Source organism: Falco cherrug, chromosome 2 (assembly GCF_023634085.1).
Source record: "Falco cherrug isolate bFalChe1 chromosome 2, bFalChe1.pri, whole genome shotgun sequence".
Classification (NCBI taxonomy): domain Eukaryota; kingdom Metazoa; phylum Chordata; class Aves; order Falconiformes; family Falconidae; genus Falco; species Falco cherrug.
The window spans coordinates 101,336,845-101,362,261 of NC_073698.1; the positions used below are offsets into that span (position 1 = coordinate 101,336,845).

Genomic DNA, 25,417 nt, shown 5'->3' on the forward strand with positions numbered 1-25,417 from the left:
GAGGTTATATTACCTCCCAGTTGCTGCACAGCAGGATGGATGAAAAACAAGTTACACAAGCACAAGATTCAAACAGCCAAGTCTGGCAACGTTGCCAGCGTGCCAACACTGCAGAATGTACCGTCTTATCCAGTCCAAGCAGTGGCGGGCCCAGGTAGGAGTGCAAAGTCAGGTGCACTGAAGCATTTTCACCAAGTGTGTCCAGAGTCTCTAGTCCTGGGACACAGGCAGACTGGAACTCCAGTGAGCAAGTAAAATTCAATCCTGAATGGGCATATCCCCCATCTAATATAAACAATTATCTGAAGTCCATTGACATTGACAGGAATCTTTCCATTGACTCTGAGGGATTTTGGATCAGGGCTTTAGTCTCCAGGTCCACTTGAAAAAACTACCTGTTTTAAGACACTTGACACTGAGAATAGCTGTTACTATCTCCCCCTGCTTGACTCACCATTTATAATGTCTTCAGTGTGCTGTGACTGTGGAAGCATTGTTTTGGTCAGATCCTGATTAGTGTGTCAAGAGCAATTTCTCATCTGCAGTATATTAAGATTAGTTGATAAATTCAGATCACATTTGATTGCCAGCAAAAAACCTCCAATGCTGGTAAGACTGATGTTGCTGTAATTTACTTAGGTAAATGAAAGAGACAAAGAATCAAATCTATTCATTTCCCAAAGGAACTGCATGGGAAAGGAATAAAAAATAGATTAGCTTTGCAGTTCATATAAATTAGTCCAGTTTCTCATCTGCAGAGTTAGAATTCCTTTTTCTTAAATTCCCTGCTTAATTATTCAGTAGCTTTACAAGAAAGGCAAGGACTTCATTTTCACAGCATCCCAGTGCATTAAGTGAAACATGGCCATTCCCACCTCACACATGAGAGCACTGAAGTACAATGCAGGTGAAGGCAAGATTTTTCTAAAACTTCTCAGTGACAAAGGGTGACAGGGTGTGCGATCTCTGTTTGAGGCTTACTGGGCATGCTTTTAAACCAGCAAACCTGTTCTCAAAAGAAACACAGATGCATAAACAGCATTCAGTAATTTTAGTAATATTTAATTATCTTAGGGCTGGATCATCTGCCCTGTCTTAGTCAACTGGAAATTAGATGTATAAATCCAACTTAATCACCAAAACCCATACCTCAAAAGGACAGTTCACAACTCCGCATGGGAGGTATGGCAGGGGAACTGCCCTAGCCAGATCTTGGTGGGGCCATTTTACACATTTATGCCAAAAGCCAAGATCCTTGAGGACACTAAACACTTAGAGACAGTAAATACTTTTCCAGTGGGGCACCTACCAGGTGTTCGGTGAGACTGATTTCCCTGGAAAGCCGGGCCAGCCTACCCTTCGTGGAAGAAAGCAATCCCACAAGTGCCGTGAGAAGAGCAGTGGGGGGGAGCTGGTATGGGACCCCTGTGGGAGCCCTCCCATGCGCCCCTGTGGCCAGCCTGCAGGCTCGGCAGGGCCTGGCCTGAGCATCCACATGGTGCTTTTGAGTGACACACCTGGAGGTGTGGATAGTCTTTGGCAAATCCCATAAGAAAACTATAGAAGACTGAGTACTGCCAAGTGCTTGGCCCTGGAGGCCTGCCTGGAGGGTGGGACCTGGGCTGCTGTGTCACCTGAGGTTTCTTAAAGCTCCTCTCCATGCCACAGAGCTACCCATGTACTCCTCCCGGCACTGGCCTCGCGGACCTCTCTCTTCCTGTAGCTACCCAGTGTACTTTTCTTCCAAATGCTCACCTGAAAACACTCTGGAATTAATACAAGCTTCAAAAAAATGGGATTTGTTACACCTCACATTTCCATGGAGAGCTTGGTAGTGACCTTTTCCACAATGGCAGCCCAAGGAAACAGTTCTCAGTAGAGAAAAGCAGGGACTGGGCACACAGATGTACATTAAAGAAAGCCTTTCTGTTTTTTTCACACAGACTGAAGCAGCTCTGATGTACGATGCTGTTTACATGGTAGCAGTGGCCTCCCAACGTGCCTCCCAAATGACTGTCAGCTCCCTGCAGTGCCACAGACACAAGCCGTGGCGTTTTGGACCCCGATTTATGAATCTGATAAAAGAGGCAAGTGTAGACCATCTGCTTATGGTCAGCATAACCCTTCCTTTCTTCTTTAGCACCCTGGCTTGTGTTCTTGCTCCCTACTCTTTGTCATATGCTATGCTCTGGTTTCTGGCACTTGGATATCCAATTCTTCCTCACCTTCCTGGCAGGCAAATGTTGATTTACAGACACAAGGCTGTGGCTTGCATTCTGGTGGAGACTTTGTCTGGTTCTTCAAAACCAGAAACTGCTAAACCCTAGGTGTGATAAAATCTCAGACTAACACACTCTAAGACTTCCCAGGTTTTTTTGTAAGGTTAATGCTCATTATGAGTGTTTATAATTTCTAAAAATATGAGATAACTAACAACTGCCATTCTAAAAATTGAAAGAAAAGTGAGTCTGTACCTCTGTTCTTGTTTCACTGCTTAATTCCAATTATTTTTCAGATTGTTTGATCAGTAATCGATACGCAGACAAGCTGAGAGAGTTGGGGTTGTTCAGTCTGGAGAAGACTCCAGAGAGACCTTATATCACCCTTCCAGTACCTAAAGGGCACCTACGAGAAAAATGGAGAGGCACTTTTTACAAAAGCATGTAGCGATAGGACAGGGGGCAACAGCTTTAACTGAACGAGGGTAGATTTAGATTAGACATAAGGAAGAAATTTTTTACTGTGAGGGTGGTGAGACACTGGCACAGGTTGCCCAGAGAAGCTGTGGATGGCCCATCCCTGGAAGTGTCCAAGGCCAGGCTGGATGGGCCTTTGAGCAACTTGGTCTAGTGGAAGGTGTCCTGGCCTGTGGCAGGGGGTGTGGGACTAGATGATCTTTAAGGTCCCTTCCAACCCAAACCATTCTATGATATGATTCTATGATTGCAGCCAGTAAATTGCTTCATGAAGTCATGCACTATCTCCTAAGAATCCATCACTGACCTAAGTTGATCCACAGGTGTTCTAAAAAATACACATTTTAGCTGATTTGCCTTTATTCTTCCAAAAAATCAGGTTTTATTATGAATTCCAAATGGAAACTTTTACTTTAGGCAAAAGTGTGAGAATTAAGATTTGAAATTATATGGATGGTGTGTCCTATACATATTTAATCTTTTCTCCCGATTCTTGTCTATGACGGTGTGATTCCTATCAAAGCCATGTTCATTAGCACTTGTGTGGGTGGAACAGGACCTGTAGGCTGAGGTACAAGGTAAGTGGTAGCAGCACATCAGGGCATACACCTGAATCCAGAAATATTGTAGTGGCAAACTGAGAGACAAGACGTGGAGGTTACAGAACATGTAGAAGAGCTGTCATCACCTTCTCCAAACCTTTCCAAGTAAATTTTTTAGAATTGCCATAGGCAATATATGACATGGTGATGCACCTACACAGAGCATTGAAAGTTACTGAAACAGTACTCTCCACACAGGGTGTTCTATGAATTTGGAGATTTCCTTGTAAGCTTCCGTCTTTGAAAATATAATGAAAAGATGGGAGTTACCCCAGTACTCAGGGACCTGACTTCAGAATTAAGGAAGCTTTGAGATACTTTCCTCACTGCAACACCATCATGGGAACACCCAGAGGAGTCAGGCAAGCAGCACTGGTAGAGATTATTTCTTGCACAGTGACATCAGCCATGCTGCATCCAGCTTCCCTGTTGGGGGGGAGATGGGAAGACTGTAGTAGGAACAGCAAAAGACAAGAGAAGATTGTCTCAGAAGTGTCTGTAATAAAGATTAACTTCTTTCTCTCCCTCCCTCCCTCCTGATTTGATCTGTGGTAAAACTTGTTCTTCTAATTCTCAGTCTCAAAGTAAATGAGGTAGCATTGCTACTCATACAACTTCTGGTGCACTTTAGGAATAACCATAATGAAACTGAAAGTTAACAAAACACTTCTTATCTGAGAATGCACCTGCAGTTGTGACCTACTTATTTTGTGTGATGCTAAGTATGTAACGTAAGGATCCTGAATCCTAAGCCAGAAGTACCTTGACCGAGAGTACCATACATACTCATCAGGTCCAATTCAAAGTTTAAACAGTTATGCAGTTCACATTTATCATGTACAGCAAGCTTCTTGTGCATGGAGTGAGATATGTGAACTAATTACTGATCGTTTCACTGATAGTGTCTTTCATGGTCAGTAAAACACTGATTTAAATACTCCAAGAGTCTTATCTTCCTGGTTTTGTGTAGCCAAAAAAAGATGGTTGTTAAAAGCAGAGGAAAAGGTTTAATAAGATAGTATTACATTTCCTGTAAAGGCTATAACAGATGTTGGAAACTAAATAGCAAATGCATTTAGACCTCCCTAGTTCATGTATCTTTGCTCAATAAAGATAGATGAACTTCATAAAGTAGGAATCAAGTGAATAGGTATGGACAAAAAAAGTCAAGCAGGCAGAATGATAGTTTGGGCCCACATAAATACAATTCCTTTTTGCTATTTTGTGATATGGTACTGACAGTCTGGTGAAGGCATTTTACAGACTGGTCTGAAGACAAATACTCTGCACTGCAGTCTAAATAAACAAATGTCAGACAAAGAGGTTGCCTGCAATGAGTCCTGCAGGTGCTAGAGCTTAGCAAATACTTCAGTGGCTCCATGGTGGGTTTTTGTATTTCATTTTAGTGGGGATAAGAACTACAGTCATCTCATTTGCTTTGTGGGCCAATGCCAGGCTGATGGTAATAGGACCTCAGAACCTGCCTGTACATGAGAAGAGGTTAAGGTAGAAAGCCTCTGACTTGTATAGCAGCTCATAGACTGCTTTTCTCTTCACTCAGCAGATAGCAAATTAGTTTTTTTCAGCCTGTCACTGTCCTGTTGGGAAGTCAAGGTTCAGGTCATATCTGGTCCTCAGATACACACAAGTTAGTTTCTTCCTGAAAGCAACTGGAAAGTGGACATGCTAGGGCAAAATACTGCCTTTTGATTCATGCTGCTCTGAAAGTATGTGCATGGAGTTGGTTTCTGAATTTTCAGAGTATATGAAAACAAAAGATGGCTAGTTTAATGTGAGAATACTATTTTCTTGACCTTAAGACATCAGGTAAGTGTACCAGGTAACAACAGTAGATATTTTTCTTAATGACCAATACTTGAAATGCTACCAACAAGGCCATAGGAGAAAAGCATGAGCAAAAATATCTGAGGCTACAAAATAATGAATTACAGCAATAAGAAGAGTAATCTATTTTCTACAGATCTCATGAGATAATGCTGATTGTAGGAAGCATTTGGAAATTTGCAGAGAAAAGCAAACCTGACCAAAGCCCTCCAGCCCTGAGGACAGCATTGAGGTCAGAGAGGTCATCAGCTTGTTCCCATGAAGGAGGTTATTATATAACATACACTGTCTAGGCTCAAAACTCTTCTACAATAGCTCATTAAGATCTTTCTAGTGAAAAGTAAATCCTTGTGAGAAGATTTTGTCTCTCAGTGACCTAATGTCATTCATATCTAAATGATATTTTAATCTCTTAGCCCTTGTGGAGATATTTGCAGGGAATACACCTTACCCATGCCCAGAAAGAAAAAGGAGGTCATTGTCTCTCTTCAGAGAGAGAATACGGAGAGAAAGGATGATTCCACCTTTCCTAAAAGGAAAACGTGTGTAAACGTGAAACAGGTGTTTATAACTAAATGATCGAATTCCCTGGTCATGTTTCCTTTAAGGCATGAGATAAGCCCTAAAATGATTGTTATTCAATTACCATCTGAATCAATGTGAGCTCCCCTCACTCAAATCCAGTAACAATTAAAAGAAAGCTGCATAGAGAAGTATTTCAGAAGACAGAGATGCAGACTTTATCTTGAGTGACTTTATTAACTCCCCTCAAACAGAATCACGCACACAAATCTCAAAGATTAAAAGAAATCTAAAGCATTTACCCCTACATCAATTTATGTTGTGTTTTTGACAAGATACATTTCAAGCACATCTCGTTAGTAGAGACCAGGAGTGAAAGCAATCTATCTCGATTCTGCATCCAGTAATTGAATACAGTCTTCCTTTCATGGTGTGACATAAAAGCTCTCAATAATCCTCTGAGCTGAGGATTTTTTGCATATGCTAATGTAATGGACACAGAAAGCAACAAGATAAGTGGACTTGGTCATTGAGGCACTACCATGTCTGTAAAACTTTTAAGCCTCTGTCTCAACTTATTTGTAATAATTCTGAGTGAAGATAACCCAGTTAGACTGGACAGCCAACCTTGTTGAAATGCCTTCAAGCTCAAGAAACTTTCCTTAGAATTTATAAAGGGTTTTCCAGCCCTCTGTGAGCTGATTCTTGTTTCTACAAGTAGTAAGCGGTATGCCTCACAGAATGTCTGCAGCCTACAACAAAGACAAGGATTTGTAAAATTTGGCATAAATTAAGTCCCTGAAGAAGCCTGCTTAAATTCTCACATCATTTTTCGTTGCTAAATATTTAAAATGAGACCTTAATTTAGCTTATTTGTATACAGTGAGAGTAAAAGTTGAACACATTCTACAGGTTTTAAGCATCTAGCACTGTGTGACTGTGGTCTGTGGATGACACTGCTTCAAGACTAAAATTAATAATAAAAAAAAAGATGTATCCAATCCTTCCCTGTACAAGAGGACATCAACTGATTCAGCATCAAGATATGAAATTATGCAACAAGACCATCTTTATTTTAGATTGTTATTTTGCCTGCTTTTTGAAATCATGATGGCAATTCAGAGTGTGGTACTCTGTGTTCTGGTTACATTGGCTGTAAAAGTTTTTATTTCATATTTCTTATTTACAAAAATAAAATTAAAAAAAACCCACCCTTATCCTACATGCAGAAGAATTTAATTCCTGGAATCTTTTCTTCTAAACTCAAGGCATTTAAACAAATTTTAGCCTTGCTCTGTAGAGAAAGAGGCCTCTTTATCAGTATAATTAGGAAGACTGGGGAAAAGGGAGATGTTAAAATTTCCAGCCATTACAAAAGGAGCTGGGAAGGTCTGCACCACAGGAAAGAAGTCTTGACAATCCTCTTAGCTGAACCACTCCTTTACGTAGACTAATCACCTTAGAAAGCAACAAGATGGGTGGACTTGGTCATACAGGGACTGCTATGGCTGTATATCTTTCGAGCCTCAGGCTCAACTTCTTTGCAGTATTTTTTCTGAGGGAAGATGATTCAATATGTTAGTCACCTGCTAGCACACACTCACCTCCAAAACCAGCTGCATGTGTACCTCCCCTGTGCTGAGAGTGTACAAATGATTTACAAACTCCCATCTCATCTACTTGCTATATGCATGCTTATCCTAGACCTGCTTGTTCTACAATAAGAAAATAGTAAATTTCTCTGTTTTCTCACAGTTTTAGTGCTGTATTGCAGCTCTCAGATATTGGGGTATTTTTCAGCACATGCATGTTTGAATGTTTAAATCAGGGCTCCTCACACTTTTTAACCAGGGGGCCGGCGCGCGGATGCAGTGGCAGGCCGTCATCTGCGGCTGCTTGGTTTCGCCCCCAGCCCCTGGCGGGGGGGACAGGGGGGTCTGTAAATACCGGGGGATTGAGGACCCTGCGGGGCCGTATCCGGCCTGTGGGCCGTAGTTTGAGGACACCTGATGTAAATCCTTTCAATCTCTGAACTGTTTGACATATATGCAGCACTTTAGATGGGTGACAAGTTCCTACTCTCTCATTCTGATCCAGCAGTGCAGGTGAGGTCCTGCCAGTTTGTTTTTCTCATGGCATGGAGGAAGCAACCAGCCATCCTTGGAATCCTAGATTTCCTGGGAAGTTCCAGTGCAGGGAGAAGAAGGCAGAACTAATAAGTATGGCACAACCACATCCAGTTTGATTTTGACCAAATTAGATGAGCTGATTAGCATTTTGAGAAAGTGACAGGAACACACAAAGTCTTGATTAACTGGTATCAAATCACAAGGTGAAATTTTCAGGGGATTCTTGAGCATAACTAACTAAATCCAAAACAAACAGAGAACATCATTGGAAGAAGGAGAAACTGAAGATTTTTCATTACAAGAGAGTATGAATTTAAAATAAGACAGAAGGGAAAGCGATCCACCTGGGGAGATATTAGTCAAATTTTCTTGGTTACAATTAGCAGCATCTCCAAAGAAGTAAAAAAAAAATCTTGTAAGAGAACAGAACATTTATTTTATTTCACGGTCTTTTGTTTTTACCAAAGTCAACATGTAAGAGTATTTTCATGGGACTAAAAATCTACAGAGTGGAACAAAGAAACAAGTGAGCAGTACAAGACTCTGGATTTCGGAAGACCCAGGAATTCACCATCTCCCCTGCTGTCTGAGGAAGGATCTGTGTGTGTCACCCAATCTTCCTGCTGCACAGAAATCTCTACGCATGTGGCTGGGGAAAGATGACAATATTTTGACTCCAAAATGTGAAATAGCATCTGTTCTGCTGCATCTTTGTCATTGTGTTTTAGTGTTGAGTCAATTACAGCGTCTACAGATACTGGCTGCAGTTAGTCTCCAGGCTCTGGAGCTGCAATATTTAGTTGATTCAAAGAAAAGCAGTTAATTACTTTGGTAGGAGTTCTCTCACCAGATAATTTCATATTAGGATTTGATGCACTCATTAAAACAAACATTTTTCTTTGTGCTACTTTTTAAAAACTTACTTCTTGTCCTTAAAGTAACAGATGCATTTCTGATATAAGCCTATTACTCTCTGTTACTTTGAACTGGAAACTCTTAATTAAAAGAACAAACAAAACAACTGATAGACTTGCATCTCATGATGATTTATTAGGAAATAAAGGTCAGCTTTCCAAGAAGATAAGGTATGGCTGAGGTTAATGCCCATAGGGATTCCTATTCTGAAATCAAATTTCAATTGGAAAATCACTTAATTTACAGAACAATCTATGCACAGATTGCAAAATAATGGTCCTAGAACTTGCATACTAAGAATAAATACATATTGAATTGCTAAAAAAGTTAGGTGCAAGGTTCTGATACTGTGATATCTAAAATCAAAACAAGAAATCTGAGAAAAAGATTATGTATGTTTTCTTCCATTCTGTTTTTACTTTCTTAAATACTACCTGGAAATTAGATTTCTTTATAAAAAATGAGCAAGAATTACTACAATGTGATTTTATCTGACTATAAGGCAGATACTTTGATATTTGCTATACAAACCTTTTTTTTTCAGAACATATTTTATATGTCCTGTCCTACTAAAAGTGCTCATCATTTATCCACACTGATATTTCAATTGAAGTGTTAGTGCATGGCCTGAAGTGGATGATACTCACTTGTACTCACCTAGTCACATCACTGTGCACGGCCTTTGTTCCAAAGAACTTCCAAGATAACTGTTAAATGCAGATGATGTAGGTTTTGGAGCAGTGTACTCTCATTGGAACAATCTGTTCCTCAGCCACACAACCTCCTACTCCTTCACAGATTTGCCGGCACTTGTGTCCCATTATGTCAGGTGGAGCACAGTGCTCAATGAAGCTTTGATTTGTGGTGCTTTGCACTACATAAGCACACAGATGCTCCTTTTCAACCCCGTAGTTCAATGGGTCAATGTCACTGTAATAGGACAACAGCTCAGTTAGGGAGGACACTTCCCACTCAAGATGATGGGCAGGAACGTCAGAGCTTTGGCTTTGGCTCCTGGCTCTACATGGACACCGCAACCATGAGCAAATCACTTCAGGACAGTTCCGAAACCTGTGCCGTGGTTATCTGACGAGGCAAACTGGTTATTGCTTGATAGGCACTTCCAGAGTGCTGATATGATCAGGCTGTTCACCATCCGTGCTTGTAGCTACATCACTCTAAAAGAAAAGGGGCAGGACCTAAAATGTAGGTGAAGAAGTCTTGTAGAAGAAAATGCTGTGATTCCCCTCCATAAAAGATGGATGACAGCTTTTGTCTACTTAGTGTATATAGCCTGTTAGCTGTGTGGAACAGGATTTCTCTACATACTGTCTTGCCTGTGCAAGTGATACCTGTTACTATGGGATCCCAATCTCCATTAACACAGTAGTGTAAAGGTATGGTTTCCAAGTTCATAGTCAACAGTAATCCCACTGTCCTGGTTTCAGCTGGGATAGTTGATTTTCTTCCTAGTAGCTGGTACAGTGCTGTGTTTTGGATTTAGTGTTAACAATAATGTTGATAACACACTGATGTTTCAGTTGTTGCTAGGTAATGCTTACTCTAAATCAAGGACTTTACAGTTTCCCATACTCTGCCAGTGAGCAGGTGCACAAGAACGCAGGAGGGGACACAGCCAGGACAGCTGACCTGAACTATCCAAAGAGATATTCCATACCATAGAACATCATGCCCAGTATATAAACTCGGGGGAGCTGGCCAGGAGCTGATCACTGCTCAGGGACTGGCTGGGCATCAGTCAGTGGGTGGTGAGCAATTGTATTGTGCATCGCTTGTTTTCATGACTGTTGTTGTTGTTGTTATTATTATATATTTACTATTCTTATCTCAACCCACGTGTTTTACCTTTTTCTGATTCTCCTCCCCATCCCACCCATGGAGGGAGGGGGAGGGGGGGAAGAGTGAGCAAGGGGCTGAGTGGTACTTAGTTGCCAGCTGGGGTTAAACCACTACACTCACCTAGGCGCTTCAGTGTCAGTCATGTTCGTGCATGATAAGACAGACTCTGCTCTTACTAGGAAGAGAAACTGGCAGTTTGACCTTCCCTTCCAGTTCTTCATGCCTACTCCCTCATCTCTGGTATCGATATAAAGCGATATGATAGGTGTAAGCTTTAAAGGAACTCAAAAGCTTTTCAAACATATGCTCTGAAATGAACCCACCTAAGCTGTCATCCTTAAGTATTCAGGGTTCATCTGTCAAATTTGTCACACCAAAAATGTTTCATATGACTATCCCTGAATGTCATTAAGGTCAGCCACTGCTCTGGAAATGAGTTCTCTGGAGTGGCTCACAGAACAGCCTCTGACTTGCCTAAGAAATCCCCCTTCAATATTTCCCTCTCTTGTTTCACAGCAGGGGTGTGCTCAGTCTTATAACAGCTGCTTGACCAGTTTCCTAAGAACAAGCCTCCCACACACACCCTCTTTTCTGTTCCAGTCCTGTTTAGTGAAAGTGTGTGACTGTTCCAGTCCTGGACCTCTTCAGAGTAAAGAGACTAAGAAGCATCATGGTTTTCAGTGGGGTAGATAAAATCCTGTAATGGTGAATGTTGAAATGTTTTTTATTATATCTCATGTTAGATCTGGACCAGGATAATGGAAAAGCCATACACTAACTCAGTAAATTCCATAATCCTTGAGGATCTCTTTTAATAAGAGGATTAATTGTAAGAGCTGATAAGTTGATGTGTGGCTCATAGCACATTATGATTTCCACTCTAACGAGAAGCAATATCACTATGACTTAAATCTATAAAGTGTCTCTGTAATTCTAATAAAGCAGGAGCCTTCTCTTCCAAAAGGATAGAAAACCAAAGGAAAATTAAAGTGAACTTTTCCTTGGTCATTATTTTTTGTTTAGTATATAGCAGTATTATTATTTATGGTGTTGGAAGATATTGTGGCAAAAAGTGATCCGTATTCTGAGTGTGTGGCTACAGTAGTTTTAGGCGTTCCTATGTTTTAAAAAAATTTCAGATACCTGATTTTGTGTTCAAGAAGCAAAACTTTGGGGGGGGGGGGGGGGGGGCGAGGAACCATGAGAAGAGCTCACTCGCTGTCTTGTCCCTTACCATCAAGAAACACAATTAATGTCCTCAGTATATGTGCATCAATCATTGTTAATAATTCTGTAACCATCAGAGTTCAGCTCTGTTAATAAGTCTAAGACCCAATGGAAAAGACGTCATTGCCAACCTCTGCATTTGCATGTCAGTTAGTACCACAGCCCTCATCAGAATCCCTTTGGGTTCAAAACTAAAGTAGATGTTCACCTTCTTTATAAGCAGGTAATACTGACTAAACAGAACAGGTCTGTCACTCTGGTGCACCTGATATGTTGAGGTCCCCATATGTACTTCTCTGCCACCTTTTCTTAAAAGCTGAAGGAAGCTTACCTATAGTGGCATGGAGACAGTAGCACTTGTGGAGGTTGCTTTGCAGTCATTCACTCTAGGTTGCTGTTTAGGTGAAGGAAAATGTTCTAGTGAGATGGTGGCTGAAGGAAATTATGATGTAAAATCTCTCTTCAGGACAAGACTGATTTCCTTTCAAGTTTCTCATTTTGGTAACCAGCACAGAAGCAGAATGAATTTCCTAATCTCAGTCCAAACACATAATGATTTCATTTTAGAAGCTATATAGGTCCAAAAGACCAAGATGTTAGCATGTCTCTGCCACTAATGCAATGGTAAATGAGCAAGCATAATTTGGGGAGTTGAATACTAATGCTTCCTGAATTCCAGGTCAGATGATTGCCATTAATTTTTTCTATTTTTTCATTCATCATTAAAAAGAGCAAGACAAACAATGGTATGATTGTGGTATAAATTATTACCTTTTACTTCAAAACTGTGGTTAATTAGAAATGTACATTAGATCAATAACTGATGTTCAGTTTTGCCTAGTAACTTCTGATAATAAGCAGATTATAACACCAAGAATTAAAAATACAAATATACTTGGCCAATAAAAAATAATAATAAAAAAAAAATTAGTCCAATTATACTTGGCTTTGTAGGTTACCTTTAACGTGCTTGGGAAAACAACCTACCAAAGGTCAAGATAATGCCATTGAAAGAACTGACCGTAAAGAAAAATATTCTTATCTTCAATTAGGCTTCACCCTAGCTTCTGAATGCCCTTCTCCCACACTGAAGAGCCCAGCTAACCCATCCCTGTTCCACGCTCCCATTAAATCTGTAGAAAAACTGCTGACTGTGTGGCTTTAGGATAAGGGTTCAAAATGTTGCAAACAAACAGCAAGAGAGAGAAATAAGAATATACAGAGACTGTTTTACAGAATCTGTAACTAAATATGGCTCATTGTCTACTTGGGGAATTTCTCAAGTCAGTTGTGGTAGGGGTTTTTTTGGGTGTGTGTGCCCAGATGCGTTTGTGAGGCTTTTGAATGAAGAAGACTGTAATTTAGCATTGCACTTATCTCCAAAAGTCTTTATATAAGATGATGTTTATCATCAATTTATGATACTTTCATATTAAACAATAATTCAGACTTTAGCAGCAGATGCAAAGTTCTTGAATAACTTGCACAAAGTCAAGCTTGAAATGGTTTTGTGCAGGGGTTTGAAGCTGAACAACGGAACAATTCATCTTCTGCCACAATTCTGTGCTGAAATAGCTTTTCTTCTTAGCTTTTCACTCCGAAGTTTTATCAACTCCTTTTGTCTATATATTTAAAAAAAAAATTAAGAGTTATGACACTTTCTTCTTATACCACTTAAAGCAGATTCAATATGTACACACATTCTCTCAGTAATACAGTCACAGTTTTATTTGCATTTCCAGCCACGTATTTGTGTCTCAGATGTTTTTTTCTAGCATTAGCTCTGGACATACATTCAAAATAGCGGGTCTTATTTTTTGAATAGTGGGAACAGTAAAAGTTTAGAACTTGAGTTCGAAACTCTAAAGAGATTGCTTGATTAATTACAAGTGGAGGTCTAATGAAAAGGTTTAGAAAAACTTGTATTTCACACGTTATTGAAATAAGTGGAGTATCAATAGAAGAATGGAAAAGTCTGCACATTCTGAAACTTTATTAAACATGATAGTGTAGAATGTTAAAATAAGATTATGCCTTTGCATTTTTGTATTGCCAGGGCACTATGAACAATTTGAAAGGGACCTTGAAAAATTTAAAGTTGTCTAATCTGAAACACAGCTATCCAGTATCTGTCAGTCACTGCGACAGTGGACTTAGGAAGAGAAAATATGCCATAGGCAGATAAACTGTTAACTAAAATATTTGAATAAACCTATATTAAAAAAAACCCAAACACAATAAAACCATAATCAATTTGTCTGAGAAAGATTGACACTTTTGTGTGCAGTATTGCAATACAGTATCTACAAAATCAGTTATATCCCATTGGGGCTATATCATCAAGCTGAATATTTACTCAGTCAATGGATTATATACACTGTGCATTATGATTTCTTGATGTAGTCAGTCTTGCTAATACAAATCTGGGAATACAAGTGAGGTCTGGTAGAGACAAAAGAAACAGAATATGAAATGTACCTGTTGTTTTACCTTAGTAAGTCTGGTAGCAGATGAACTAATTGATTCTGTGATTGAACTGTTGATTTGCTTTGGCTGAAACTAAGGCTGCTATTGTAATTGATTCAAGATGATGAAGTGGAAATTTATATAAAGACCATATGACGGTGGTGTGATCTGAAGCAAGTTTCTGGAGTGATTGCTCTTAGGAGCTGAGTCAGCTTCATTTTCCTGTTGTTATGATTTTCCATCAATATATTTATATGGAAACTAATATTGTAATTTCATTATTTAAACCCAGATTTCAGTTTGTAGTTAGCCTACAATCTTAGTTTTTTAAAGTAGTAAAGATAGAAAGTTTCACAGTTTTAATTAGGTTTCTTTGGGTATTTTTGCCATGTCAGGTAACCTTTAGCCTTCATAGAGGACTGAAGAGTTATCTGTAATCTGTTCTGTCTACAGCCTTTGCAATGCTTATTAAGAAAAGATCTGAGTAGCTGCTGGTCCTGAATGGTTTGCTTCTCAACTACCAGTTGAAACCAACATATTGAGTTAATTCCCCATTTTGTTTAATAAATGGGAGCAAGTCATCAATTGTTTACAACTTAGAAATAGGAATAATAATTAACTGATAAAACATAGTATTGAAGAATGTGATACTTTATTTTGAATACAAGATGGACACTGGATTGCTCTACTGCTAACCAAACTCCTGAAAGAACAGCATTTCCTCATGGTTCTGTTGTCAGAGGCAGCTTGCAACCTTGGGATCTAAGCCAAGCAAAGGACTTTACAAGCAGAAGCCACTGAAAATCGCATTTTTTTAATTAAGCTACAAGCTCTACTCAAAATTATACAAACAAAACCAAAAATGTATTCTCTCCCTAAGAGTTTCATATTGTGCCCTTAGATCCTCCAATATTAAAGTAAGGACAGAGTGCAAAAAAGCAATTTTTTTTGATGAATTCCATGAATAGGTTCCAATCCAACTTCTATTATATCCTGTAACATTTAACACGAGTGTCACTAGAAACATTAAAATTGCTATAAATCTTGCATATAAAAGCATGAAATCTCATTGCTGTGTTAAAGGGTCATGTGGTTTCTGACTACTCAGAAAGTTCTGCTTCATTTCTGTTTGTTAAATTGCTGCCTATTCTGTTTGCCTGAACACGGCACCTTAATAAGTACTCGCATCCTTGATTTACCTGACAGACACCTAGACGTGGTGGTATGCAGCTATGATTTTGGAGCAACGATGCAATTCATGCAGCAGGCAATTGTGCTCTAGACTAAAGTTGTATTAGAAGCTTGGAAGTTTTACCGTAAATATCAGATGGCCTGGGATGGACCATAGGTTCCTAGTTTCTTAGGGAAAACTTTTGTTTCTGATCAGGACAGAAACATCACCTCTCTGTCTAGATGTGCTGCCTACACAGGCACCACAACTGTCTTGAAGACAGAAATAAAATTATGCTCACTGGGTTCAAACCCAGATGTTTTATTTTTAATTAGAATAAATAAAATAAAAATCAGAAATTAAGTTTAGAATTCAAATGGTATTTGAAATGTGTGCCTCAGAATTAAGGTCTGAAAAAAACTTCAATATTTTAGTTTAACTCTCCTGAGAAATGTTCCCTGAGTTCTGTTTACAATTTAAGTCACATTTGGGTCATTATTTGATGGTCTAAGTGGAACTTAAGTTAGACAAAAGCTATTTGCACTTCTCTGCTACCCTGAAATGTAAGCATACACCTATGCACCTTGTAACATTTTTTCCTTCCATTTCTTTTAGTGTGGGGGTAGAAGCACTGATGCCTATTTTCAAAAGTGAGCTAGCATTTCACCATATGAATCTTTTTTATGAAAATAGAGATGCAGGCTCCTGATACCATTTCCAAAAATAACATATTGGTTCCTTTATTCAAGATCATATCACGTTAGCAGAGAAGCTGAGCATCTGATATGTAATCAATAAATCTGAGCATTTCACAGAAGTAAATTGCCCTCTGAGGAGGAATTGATCTCTAAAGATCATATTTTAAAAAATGTTCCATCTTTATGAATAAAAGATGGGGGTCATGTCACAGTAATAAAAAGACAGACTGGAAAAGAGGTATTATATAATGAAATTCATTATGTGTCCTCTCGTGCTATCTTAATTATATCAGCAGACAAAACCACAAGTGTTTCACTGTTTACAGCTGAGATTTTTGTGTGTTCACGCACCATTAAGATGGAAGGTCTCATAGCAATTTCATTGTATTTGTGCTTTTCATTCTTATTTTACTTAAGCATGCTTCAAAATCCTGCTATATTTCTGCAAAATCCTAGATACACCAGAGCTGTCTCGCACACATGGTAGTAACACTCCAGCATCTAAGGTTAAATCCTTCAGATTCAGAGCTAGAATTTAGGTTTAACAGGAAGGGAAGACACCATTCTGTAAGTCTGCTGATTTGTAATGCAATTTTCCTTATGTCATCAGTCCACAGCAAATTAAATGAAACAAATAACAATGTGCAGTAGAAAAGCTTGTAATTTAAGAATTATGTGGATGACACACATGAAGAAGCTATGACATCATTTGTCATCAGCCTTTCTTGTATCTTTAAATAATTCTGTCTAATGTGGGAGCTCCCAAAAATAAGTTATAAGAATCATCCGCAGTTTGAAATCCAGAAAATACTTTCTTTTATATGTAAGCTTCAGCCTTGGAGACAAAACAGGGGCTGTATGAGAGACAGGTCTCATTTAAAAGAAAGTGAGCTTGTTGGGAAGCTTACAAGATACAAAAAACTTAAATTGCAGAGAAAGTTAGTTCTGGACATTGATCCTGTTCTGTTGCGCTGAAGAAGCTTTCGCAGCACAGGGAATCATCGTGGCTATACAAACTGATACACGAAGTCCACCAATCTAACTTACTCTGTTAAATATTTAAACTAATGTTTAATATATTTTAAAAATGAAAATGTGATTTCACTTAATTATGATGGAACTGTAAAATGCTTCCTGGACCAAACCTGATCATATGCAACACATAATGCTGTACTTTAAACACGTATGTAAGACTTGTGTACCTTACACTATAAAGGCAGTGGCAGCGCTCTGCAATTAGGAATGATACACCTTGTTTGCTGACTTGGGAACTTGTGTCTTCTTCCTTGGGAGTGCAAACTGAGTGGGGATTAGTGAAACAGCTCACCAAAGTCCAGGACATTAGGAGTCCAGTGCTGGTGGGGGATGTTTAACCACAAAATGTCCAAGAAATCAAGTAAGAAAGACAAAAGCCCTTCTTTCATTTTTCTCTTCGGGGAAAAATCTGGATTTCTTGTCCATGAGTAGCAGAGGAAGCATCTATCACATGAGGCTAGGGAATGCACAGCTGCAGTGTTGAGAAAGCTTTGGTGACTTGGGATGGTTAGCTACCTTCCTTCACTAAGGACTTTCTGGGGGATCCTATTCAGCACTGATTGCCATTTGTTACCCATTCACCATGGAGAACTTAGAAGGTCCTAAGCTGGGCTAAAAAAGCTGATGGATTTAGGCTGTCATAATCCAAGGTTCAGACCCAAAGCCTGGACAAATCAGACTCCTTTTTTAATTTCTTGGTGAATTCTTATTGTCCTGGTTTTGTCTCTGATAGAGTTTTCTTCTTAGTAGCTGGTACAGTGCTGTGTTTTGGATTTAGTATGAGAATGATGTTGATAACACACTGATGCTTCGGTTGTTGCTAGGCAATGCTTACTCTACATCAAGGACTTTTCAAGTTTCCCATGCTCCAGCATTGAGTAGGTGCACAAGAAGGTGGGAGGGGACACAGCCAAAACAGCTGACCCCAACTAGCCAAAGGGATATTCCATACCATAGAACATCATGTCCAGTATATAAACTGGGGTGGAGTTGGCCAGGGGCTGCCAGTCACTGCTGGGGGGCTGGCTGGGCATCGGTCAGTGGGTGGTGAGCAATTGCATTTGCATCACTTGGGGATTTTCCCCTTGGGTTTTTCATTACTATTATTATTATATCCTATTTTAACTGTTTAATTCTTCTTATCTCAATCCATGATTTTTATCTTTCTTCTGATTCTCCTCCCCATCCTCTTGTGGGGTGGGGGGAGAGTGAGCAAGTGGCCGCGTGGTACTTATTGGCCAGCTGGGGTTAAATCATGACACGCAGTGCAGAACTGCCCCATCCTTGGGCACATGTAGTGCATATTTCATTTTCATTTTCTTTCCTTTCACAGTATACCTTTTTTAATACAATACCAGACATATGTAAATGAATACATATAAACTGTCACAAACTTGTGCCTGATTGTAAAATACAAAACATATTGAAGAGAAACTAAATAACAGAAAAGTTGAAGAAAGTGTTTTTTATTGAAGTAACAAAGCCACACATCTTTAAAAAAAATGATTTGGAAGTGATTCAATGCTACTGTTAAACTAAAATGCAAAATTTATTATGGCTTTGGAGTAGTTCGTACTAATCGTTACAGGGAGGAGTGCTTTTGTATTCACACAGGCACGGTGGGATGGTCTAACAGGGCGCATCACCTTCAACAAAACGGACGGCTTACGGAAGGATTTCGATTTGGACATTATTAGCCTCAAGGAGGAAGGAACGGAAAAGGTAACCAGATCTTAAGTAAAACAATGACAAAAAGCTCATTTGACAGGGCCGTAGGAAAGGCCATTCTGCTCAGCTTGAACCTCCCACGCTTGGGGTAAATACAGATACTCTCAGGATTATTTAAGTCAGAGTTAAAACAGAGCTAATAAGGTTTTTTATTATTTTACAATGCATACCTTGCAATTCAGGGTATGGGATAGGAATTAGAGACTAGCAATGTTTATCTGAATGGAAATAATTATTTTAAGTGCACATTATCCTCAGTTCTTGCCGCTATAACTTGGTGTGATAAATTCATATATACAGATAAAACCTAGACTTATCTTACATATGCTACTTTTAGTAAATGTGACATGAGGGAGAGAGGAAAGAAGGTGCTGGAATAATAACCTCAACGAGAGCTGAGATGTTAAAAATTCATCATGTTTTTGAGATTAGATTAGGTTTTTTTCCTTTTCCCTGGCCCTTGGCGAGCAAACACAGGCTCCCGATGGGCACCGCAGGGCTCCCTCCACCACCGCCTGGGAGGTGGCTGCTGGGGGTATCCAAAATCCCTAACACAGGGAACGCCACCAGCTCATGTCAGCTGGAGACAGCGCTGTCCCTTACTCTGCCTACACTGGCTTGACTGAATGATAATTGCTGATGGGTTAATTGAGACTTTACGTATAATTGCTCCCACACAGCTCTCCAGACTGGTTCTCTTTTCATTTTTAATGAAGCACTCTGTTTATTTTTCTCTGTACCAAGGCTGCTGGCGAGGTTTCTAATCATTTATATAAAGTGTGGAAGAAGGTTTGTACACAGACAGGTGATGCAAAAAACCTTTGGGCTGGGTCCTCAGACTCATCCTTTGGGTTTTGATAGCGACTCTCATATTGCAGTTTAGAGACAACAGTCTATTCAAAAGTATGAATTTTTCTGGTAGAATAGGTTTCAGTCCAACTTGAGACACTTTATTCCAAACAGTAAAAAAGATCTTGTCAGGATTCAACATTTTCACCAAAATATTTTTTTAATTATTATTTTATTTCTTTGGAGCTGTGCTTTTTCCCTCTTTGAGTAGAGGCTCCTGGCTGCAGCAAAAGCAGTCCTTTTCTCAGCTATTATCCTTGCTGATTCACCTAAGATTCACCAGGAGTGGTAAATTTACACCATTTCAAATGAACATCAGCAGCAAGGACTGTTTTAACATGTGGGGTTGTGGGTTTTTTTGCCTCCCACAAAATGCATACTGTGCAGGCAATGTTTGAGTATTGTTGACTCAAAATTTTGACAAGTGTGTTATTAGCTCCTTACAGAAAATAATATAGATGATTAAGTGGGTGCTGACATTCACTAACATATGGAAATTGGAACTAAGCTTGTTTATAAAAGATCTAAATTACCCCAGGAATCTCATCCCTCTTTTAACATGAGGTGCCTCTGCCTGGTGGAAAAGGCACCAAAGTGGGAGTCAGAGACCAGCTCCATGCGCTGCTCCCCACTGGAGGTACAACCCACAGCTGCCATTCTTTAAGGAGACGATAGCAACTGCATTCACCACCTTTAAAGCATTCTGCAGTCACAAAATAAAAATTTCTTATAATGCTTTGAATTATATTTTGTACATATTTCACACAGATGTTATTTCCCACTCCTCCCACATTCACAGTTTAAAAAGGTTTTGGGTTTTTGTTGTTTTGGGACGTTTTTTAATGCCACAGAGTAGACCAGTGTAAAACATCTTACAGCACTCATTTGGTGTTCTTATAAAGCACATACTTCATAACCCTGTTTTAATCTTCAGTGAATCAGGTTGAGGCACAAAGACCTCCATTTCCCTCATTACTGGTGAATAGATCATCCTACCTGACATGCAGAATGCTATTGAACCAATCTCGCTTTTGACTCTAGGCATTTTGTGTTACGCTGAATTGATTTAAACCAAATTACAACTGGTTCAGAGCACAAGCTTGCTGAGAAGGACATATGACACCTCTCAAACTTGTCACTAAACTGCAATAAATCCCCCAGATTCACCATAGTGATGTACTACCTTGATCTCATTCTTCCAGTGCCCCTCCAACCTCCTCCATCACTCTAATCAAGGTTGACCTGCGGTGTCATTCTTTTATCCAGACATAGAGTGGTCTCTTCTGGTGTGTTTTGTATGCACTGTGACTGTGGCACTCCATGTTCTTCATGGTTGTTCTCCTCTTCCCTGCTGTGAGCCGATAAAAGCATATCAAGTCCATAACAATGAGCAGAATGGCAAAAAACTCAACCACCCTGATGTAAATTCAAGGGCACTGGTTATTTACTGTATTCCTGACACAAGCTATCATAACGTCCAACATTTTATTTCCTGTGTACTTTAAAGATCAATTTCCCAACCTGATCTACTTTTGGAAACAAAAGGATTGACTGATAAATGCTTGAATAATTAATTTTAAAAAACGGCATGACTATCCCATTAAGGATACCTTGGAAACAAAGTTTGGGAAAGGTGAAAGTAATGGCACCCAGGGACACAAACCCAAAGTTTGTTTGAAATAATACATTTATTACCCCAAATCCATACTCAGCAGGCACAAACTAATCTGCTGGGTTTGGCACAAAAGCAATGCCATCTCTGCTTCAGTTAACATCCCCCCCCCCCCCCCAAAAAAAAAAAACAAAACCCAAAGAGCCCAGCCTGGGTCTGAAATGACTGGGCATCTGACTGCAGATAGAGACCTTCAGTGCACCGGGCAAGTCAGTCAGTTTTGTCTTAGACTTAGTTGGCAGCTTTACTGAAAATCCCAGAAGGGAGGATCTGAAAGTGGTTCCCTCTCAGGTAGAGCTGAAACATGCTGGCAGAGCAGCACAGGGATGTGAAGGGCTCTGTGGATGGCCAGTGTCAGTGCCCCAAGACATCTGTCTGTTGCTCTCTACAAATCTCCGATACAAGCTAAATCACAAGAGCCAGCTCCTTGCCTGGAGTTTTCTCACATCAGCCCTCAGCCATGCTATGTAAGTAAATCCAAAGGAGAAAAAAAAAAAAAAAGATGCTTTCATTGTGTTTAAGTAAATGTTTATCTGAATAAATCAACAGGCTTATAATTTCTGCCTTCACAAGGTGTAGATCCAAATCCACTGAAATCGCGAAGATCTTCCCCTTGAGGCTTTGGATTGGGCACTAAATACTGAAATTTGTCAATATCTCTGGGGCTAGAAAGGAATTTGCCTTTGGTCACTTGTATTTACTGAACAAATACTGATCAGTGTGTGAAATGGTATCACCTTGATAGCTCTGACATACATAGCATTCAAGAAATGACAGAATAATCTTTGCTAAACCTGCTGAAGGCACAGCGGAAGCAAAAGGCCAATGCATCCATCAATCTGCCTCAACATATTTATTCAAGCTTTTAATCTGTTGTATTGGAAGAGAGAGGTCTTGCCATATGTTTCAACTCTACCATTTACAAATTTTTTAAAAAAATCATAAAAACAGACATTTGACATTTTTTAGCAGGAAACAAAGTCAACATGTTCCACTTTTGTAGCACATTGCCTAGTATGCCACAGTATTGACATGCCTTATACTCTTACAGCTTGTTCATTTCCACCTGCTTTTGAAAGGGCAGTATATTCCCTGTGTTTTCTAAATCAGCCATTTGATGTTGCTGCCTTACTCGGACCTACAGTTGTTTCCCTTCTTTAGCATTTCGTACTGCTGGTGTCTCTTTCTGTGGTGACTAGAGCCAGTGCACCTTTCCTAGGTGGTGAGCATTTAGGGAAATGTTTCGGCTCACTGCAACCAGGCAGCCGCTCACCCATTCTCTTCTGTGCAGATCGGGGTTTGGAACTCATACAGTGGCCTTAACATGACGGACAGCAACAAGGATCGGTCGACCAACATCACGGATTCATTGGCTAACCGGACACTGATCGTCACCACCATTTTGGTAGGTCTCACCGGGCAGAGGTGGCACCGTCAGCCACACTGTAGGATGCAGGGACTGCTGATGCTGAGTTGCAGGGCTCTCTGTGGCCACCTTTGCCACCTCCACATTGCACTCCATGGCTGTTTTCTTCCACACTAAAAATGATTTGTTAAACTAGCCTGCTTTCAAGCAGTTGTTTTGATGTAGACTCAGAATCGACGTACACGTTCATCTACCCACAAGATCGATTCAAAAATACCCTGCTGCCAAAGAAAGGCTCTTGGGAACCTCCACCTCCAGAAATGTTTAGCTTACTTCAATATTTCAGAGGCAAACCCTGCACACTTTTCTTACCAGAAGAATTATCACACACAGATACCCAGCTTTGTAGTCAGTGCTTACGCATCCTTCCTTTTTACTGAAAATGAGATGAAGAGGACAGAAAGAAAATAGCAAAGAGCAGATAGAAAGACTGAGTTATGGCCTTAACTATGATAAATGGAAAATACGCAGCTGGGTATTTATGAGTTGTTTTGCCTCATGCTTTCTGCCTGGCCAGTAATGCCACTTTTTTTCAATTATTCTGCCTAATTCCTCAGGAGGAGGGAAAGAGCTCAAAGGCTCCTCTACATTCCTTTTCTGTTGCCAGAGGTGTTTTGCCACATTAAACTGCAGAAACCTGCTTGCCCAGATATTCTTCTATCCAAAATCCTTTAAACAGAAAAGCAACAAGGTACTTTACAACCTACCTATGCTGTTCTCCACTCCCTCATGTGAATACCCAGTCAACTTACAGTGACCTTGTACATTTGAGGGTTTTTTTCAATAAAGATTCATCTTCCACAGAATATAAAATTTTAGATTCCCCTTATGATCCTCTTTTCTGTTATTTAGGCTTCTCTCTCCTTCAGTATCCTTTCCTGTCCCTTAGGATGGGACAATGTAGAGCACAGATCTTGGGTCTCATTTTGGTGCTGCTAAGCACTACTTTAATTGAAGCTCCTGGGAGCTATGAATGGTCTGTTCCACTGAAAATTAGGGCCCTTTTGCTTATCACTAATTGATTCACTCAATTTGTTAACACACCTAAAACAGCTTTTAATGGACACAGTAAATTACTGGTTTCCATCTAATTGCAATCCATTTTTAAAGTATCAACATAATTTAGGGAAACTGATATAATCCAAAATAAAACCTTATTTCTATTGCTACATGTCTACTGTCTTTTCCTATAGGAAGATCCCTATGTTATGTACAAGAAGTCTGACAAGCCCTTGTATGGAAATGACAGATTTGAAGGTTATTGTCTGGACCTACTAAAGGAGCTGTCAAATATTTTAGGCTTCATCTATGAGGTCAAACTAGTTTCTGATGGTAAATATGGAGCCCAGAATGACAAAGGAGAGTGGAATGGGATGGTCAAAGAACTCATAGATCATGTAAGTTTGAATCCTCTCTTCATTCTTCTTTCACCTGTGGTACTCTTTACATGAAGCCAGCCCAAATGAAACATTTGCTTTAGTTTTCATTTTTCTAGAGCCACTGGTCTGTCTTTATTGACACTTGTCAGAGCAGGAAGTCATCTCTACACCAGTACATCTGAACCAACCATTTGCAGGTGTGGAGGGAAACCACCCCCAGTGGGGCAACGGCACTGACCTAGCACAGGTCCTGTCCACACCTTGGCTACAAACTCCAACAGCAAAGGCTAAGCTTCCAGCCCATCTCTCCCCTGTGGCAGCCTCTGCCGTGTGAATGTAGGATGCCCCTTCCCAGACGCTCTGGCAGCCCTCACTCGCAGTCTGCCCCATTACACAGGACCGAGCCCCATGCCCCTGGTCATACCTCTCCTACTCATGTGAAAGTCACAGATTTCCCTCTGCCTGCAAAAAGAGGAAACAGTATTGTGTACCAACTAACACCCCATCAATGTTAAATTTGGTTGCACTCTTCAGATTTATAGTCTAATTTGGCTTAGCTTTTAATACTTGGGGGAAAAAATGGAAGGGATCATAGTGTGATGAACATGAAAAAGAATGAGTATTTTCGCTTTTGTGTTTTCAGAAAGCTGATCTGGCCGTTGCTCCTCTCACTATTACCTATGTAAGAGAGAAAGTAATTGATTTTTCCAAGCCCTTCATGACTCTTGGAATCAGTATCTTGTATCGAAAACCCAATGGGACAAATCCTGGTGTTTTCTCCTTTTTAAACCCTCTTTCTCCTGATATTTGGATGTACGTTCTCCTAGCCTGCCTTGGAGTCAGTTGTGTCCTCTTTGTCATTGCAAGGTAAGTCAAAGATGTAGTTTTAGATGCATCCACATTAACTACCTCTCCTCCCGCAGGTGTTGCATGGGCTATGCGAACTAGATGTCGTATAATACTATCCTAAGGGTTTTATCCAGCCCTAAAACATAATGTTCTAGAAAGTCTCTTGCTGTTTTCACATCAACACTACTATCACTTTTATATATTGCAATGTGGTGAGATTTTACTTTCCTTAAGGGCTGAAAGGAGAGAAATATCTGATGAAATGTGTCAGCCTTTCTTTGTCAGTGCGCAACACCTCAGCAGACTACATGTTGAAAAGCACTTTATATTACTTGCATGTAAGCACCT

General features: G+C 39.9%; 1 protein-coding gene across 4 annotated transcripts in view; it reads left to right on the plus strand.

Moving 5' to 3' along the window:
- Positions 1-25,417, plus strand: part of GRIK1 (glutamate ionotropic receptor kainate type subunit 1) — a 174,457-nt gene that overhangs the window by 116,248 nt on the left and 32,792 nt on the right. For 2 of the 4 annotated variants that reach the window (XM_055702711.1, XM_055702712.1), the window contains exons 7-12: positions 1,944-2,087; positions 18,781-18,888; positions 19,639-19,683; positions 22,707-22,820; positions 24,035-24,238; positions 24,864-25,087. In XM_055702711.1, coding sequence (XP_055558686.1) covers positions 1,944-2,087; positions 18,781-18,888; positions 19,639-19,683; positions 22,707-22,820; positions 24,035-24,238; positions 24,864-25,087 — 839 coding nt within the window. The remainder of the gene's footprint in view (positions 1-1,943; positions 2,088-18,780; positions 18,889-19,638; positions 19,684-22,706; positions 22,821-24,034; positions 24,239-24,863; positions 25,088-25,417) is intronic. The other 2 variants (XM_055702713.1, XM_055702714.1) reach the window with 1 other exon arrangement.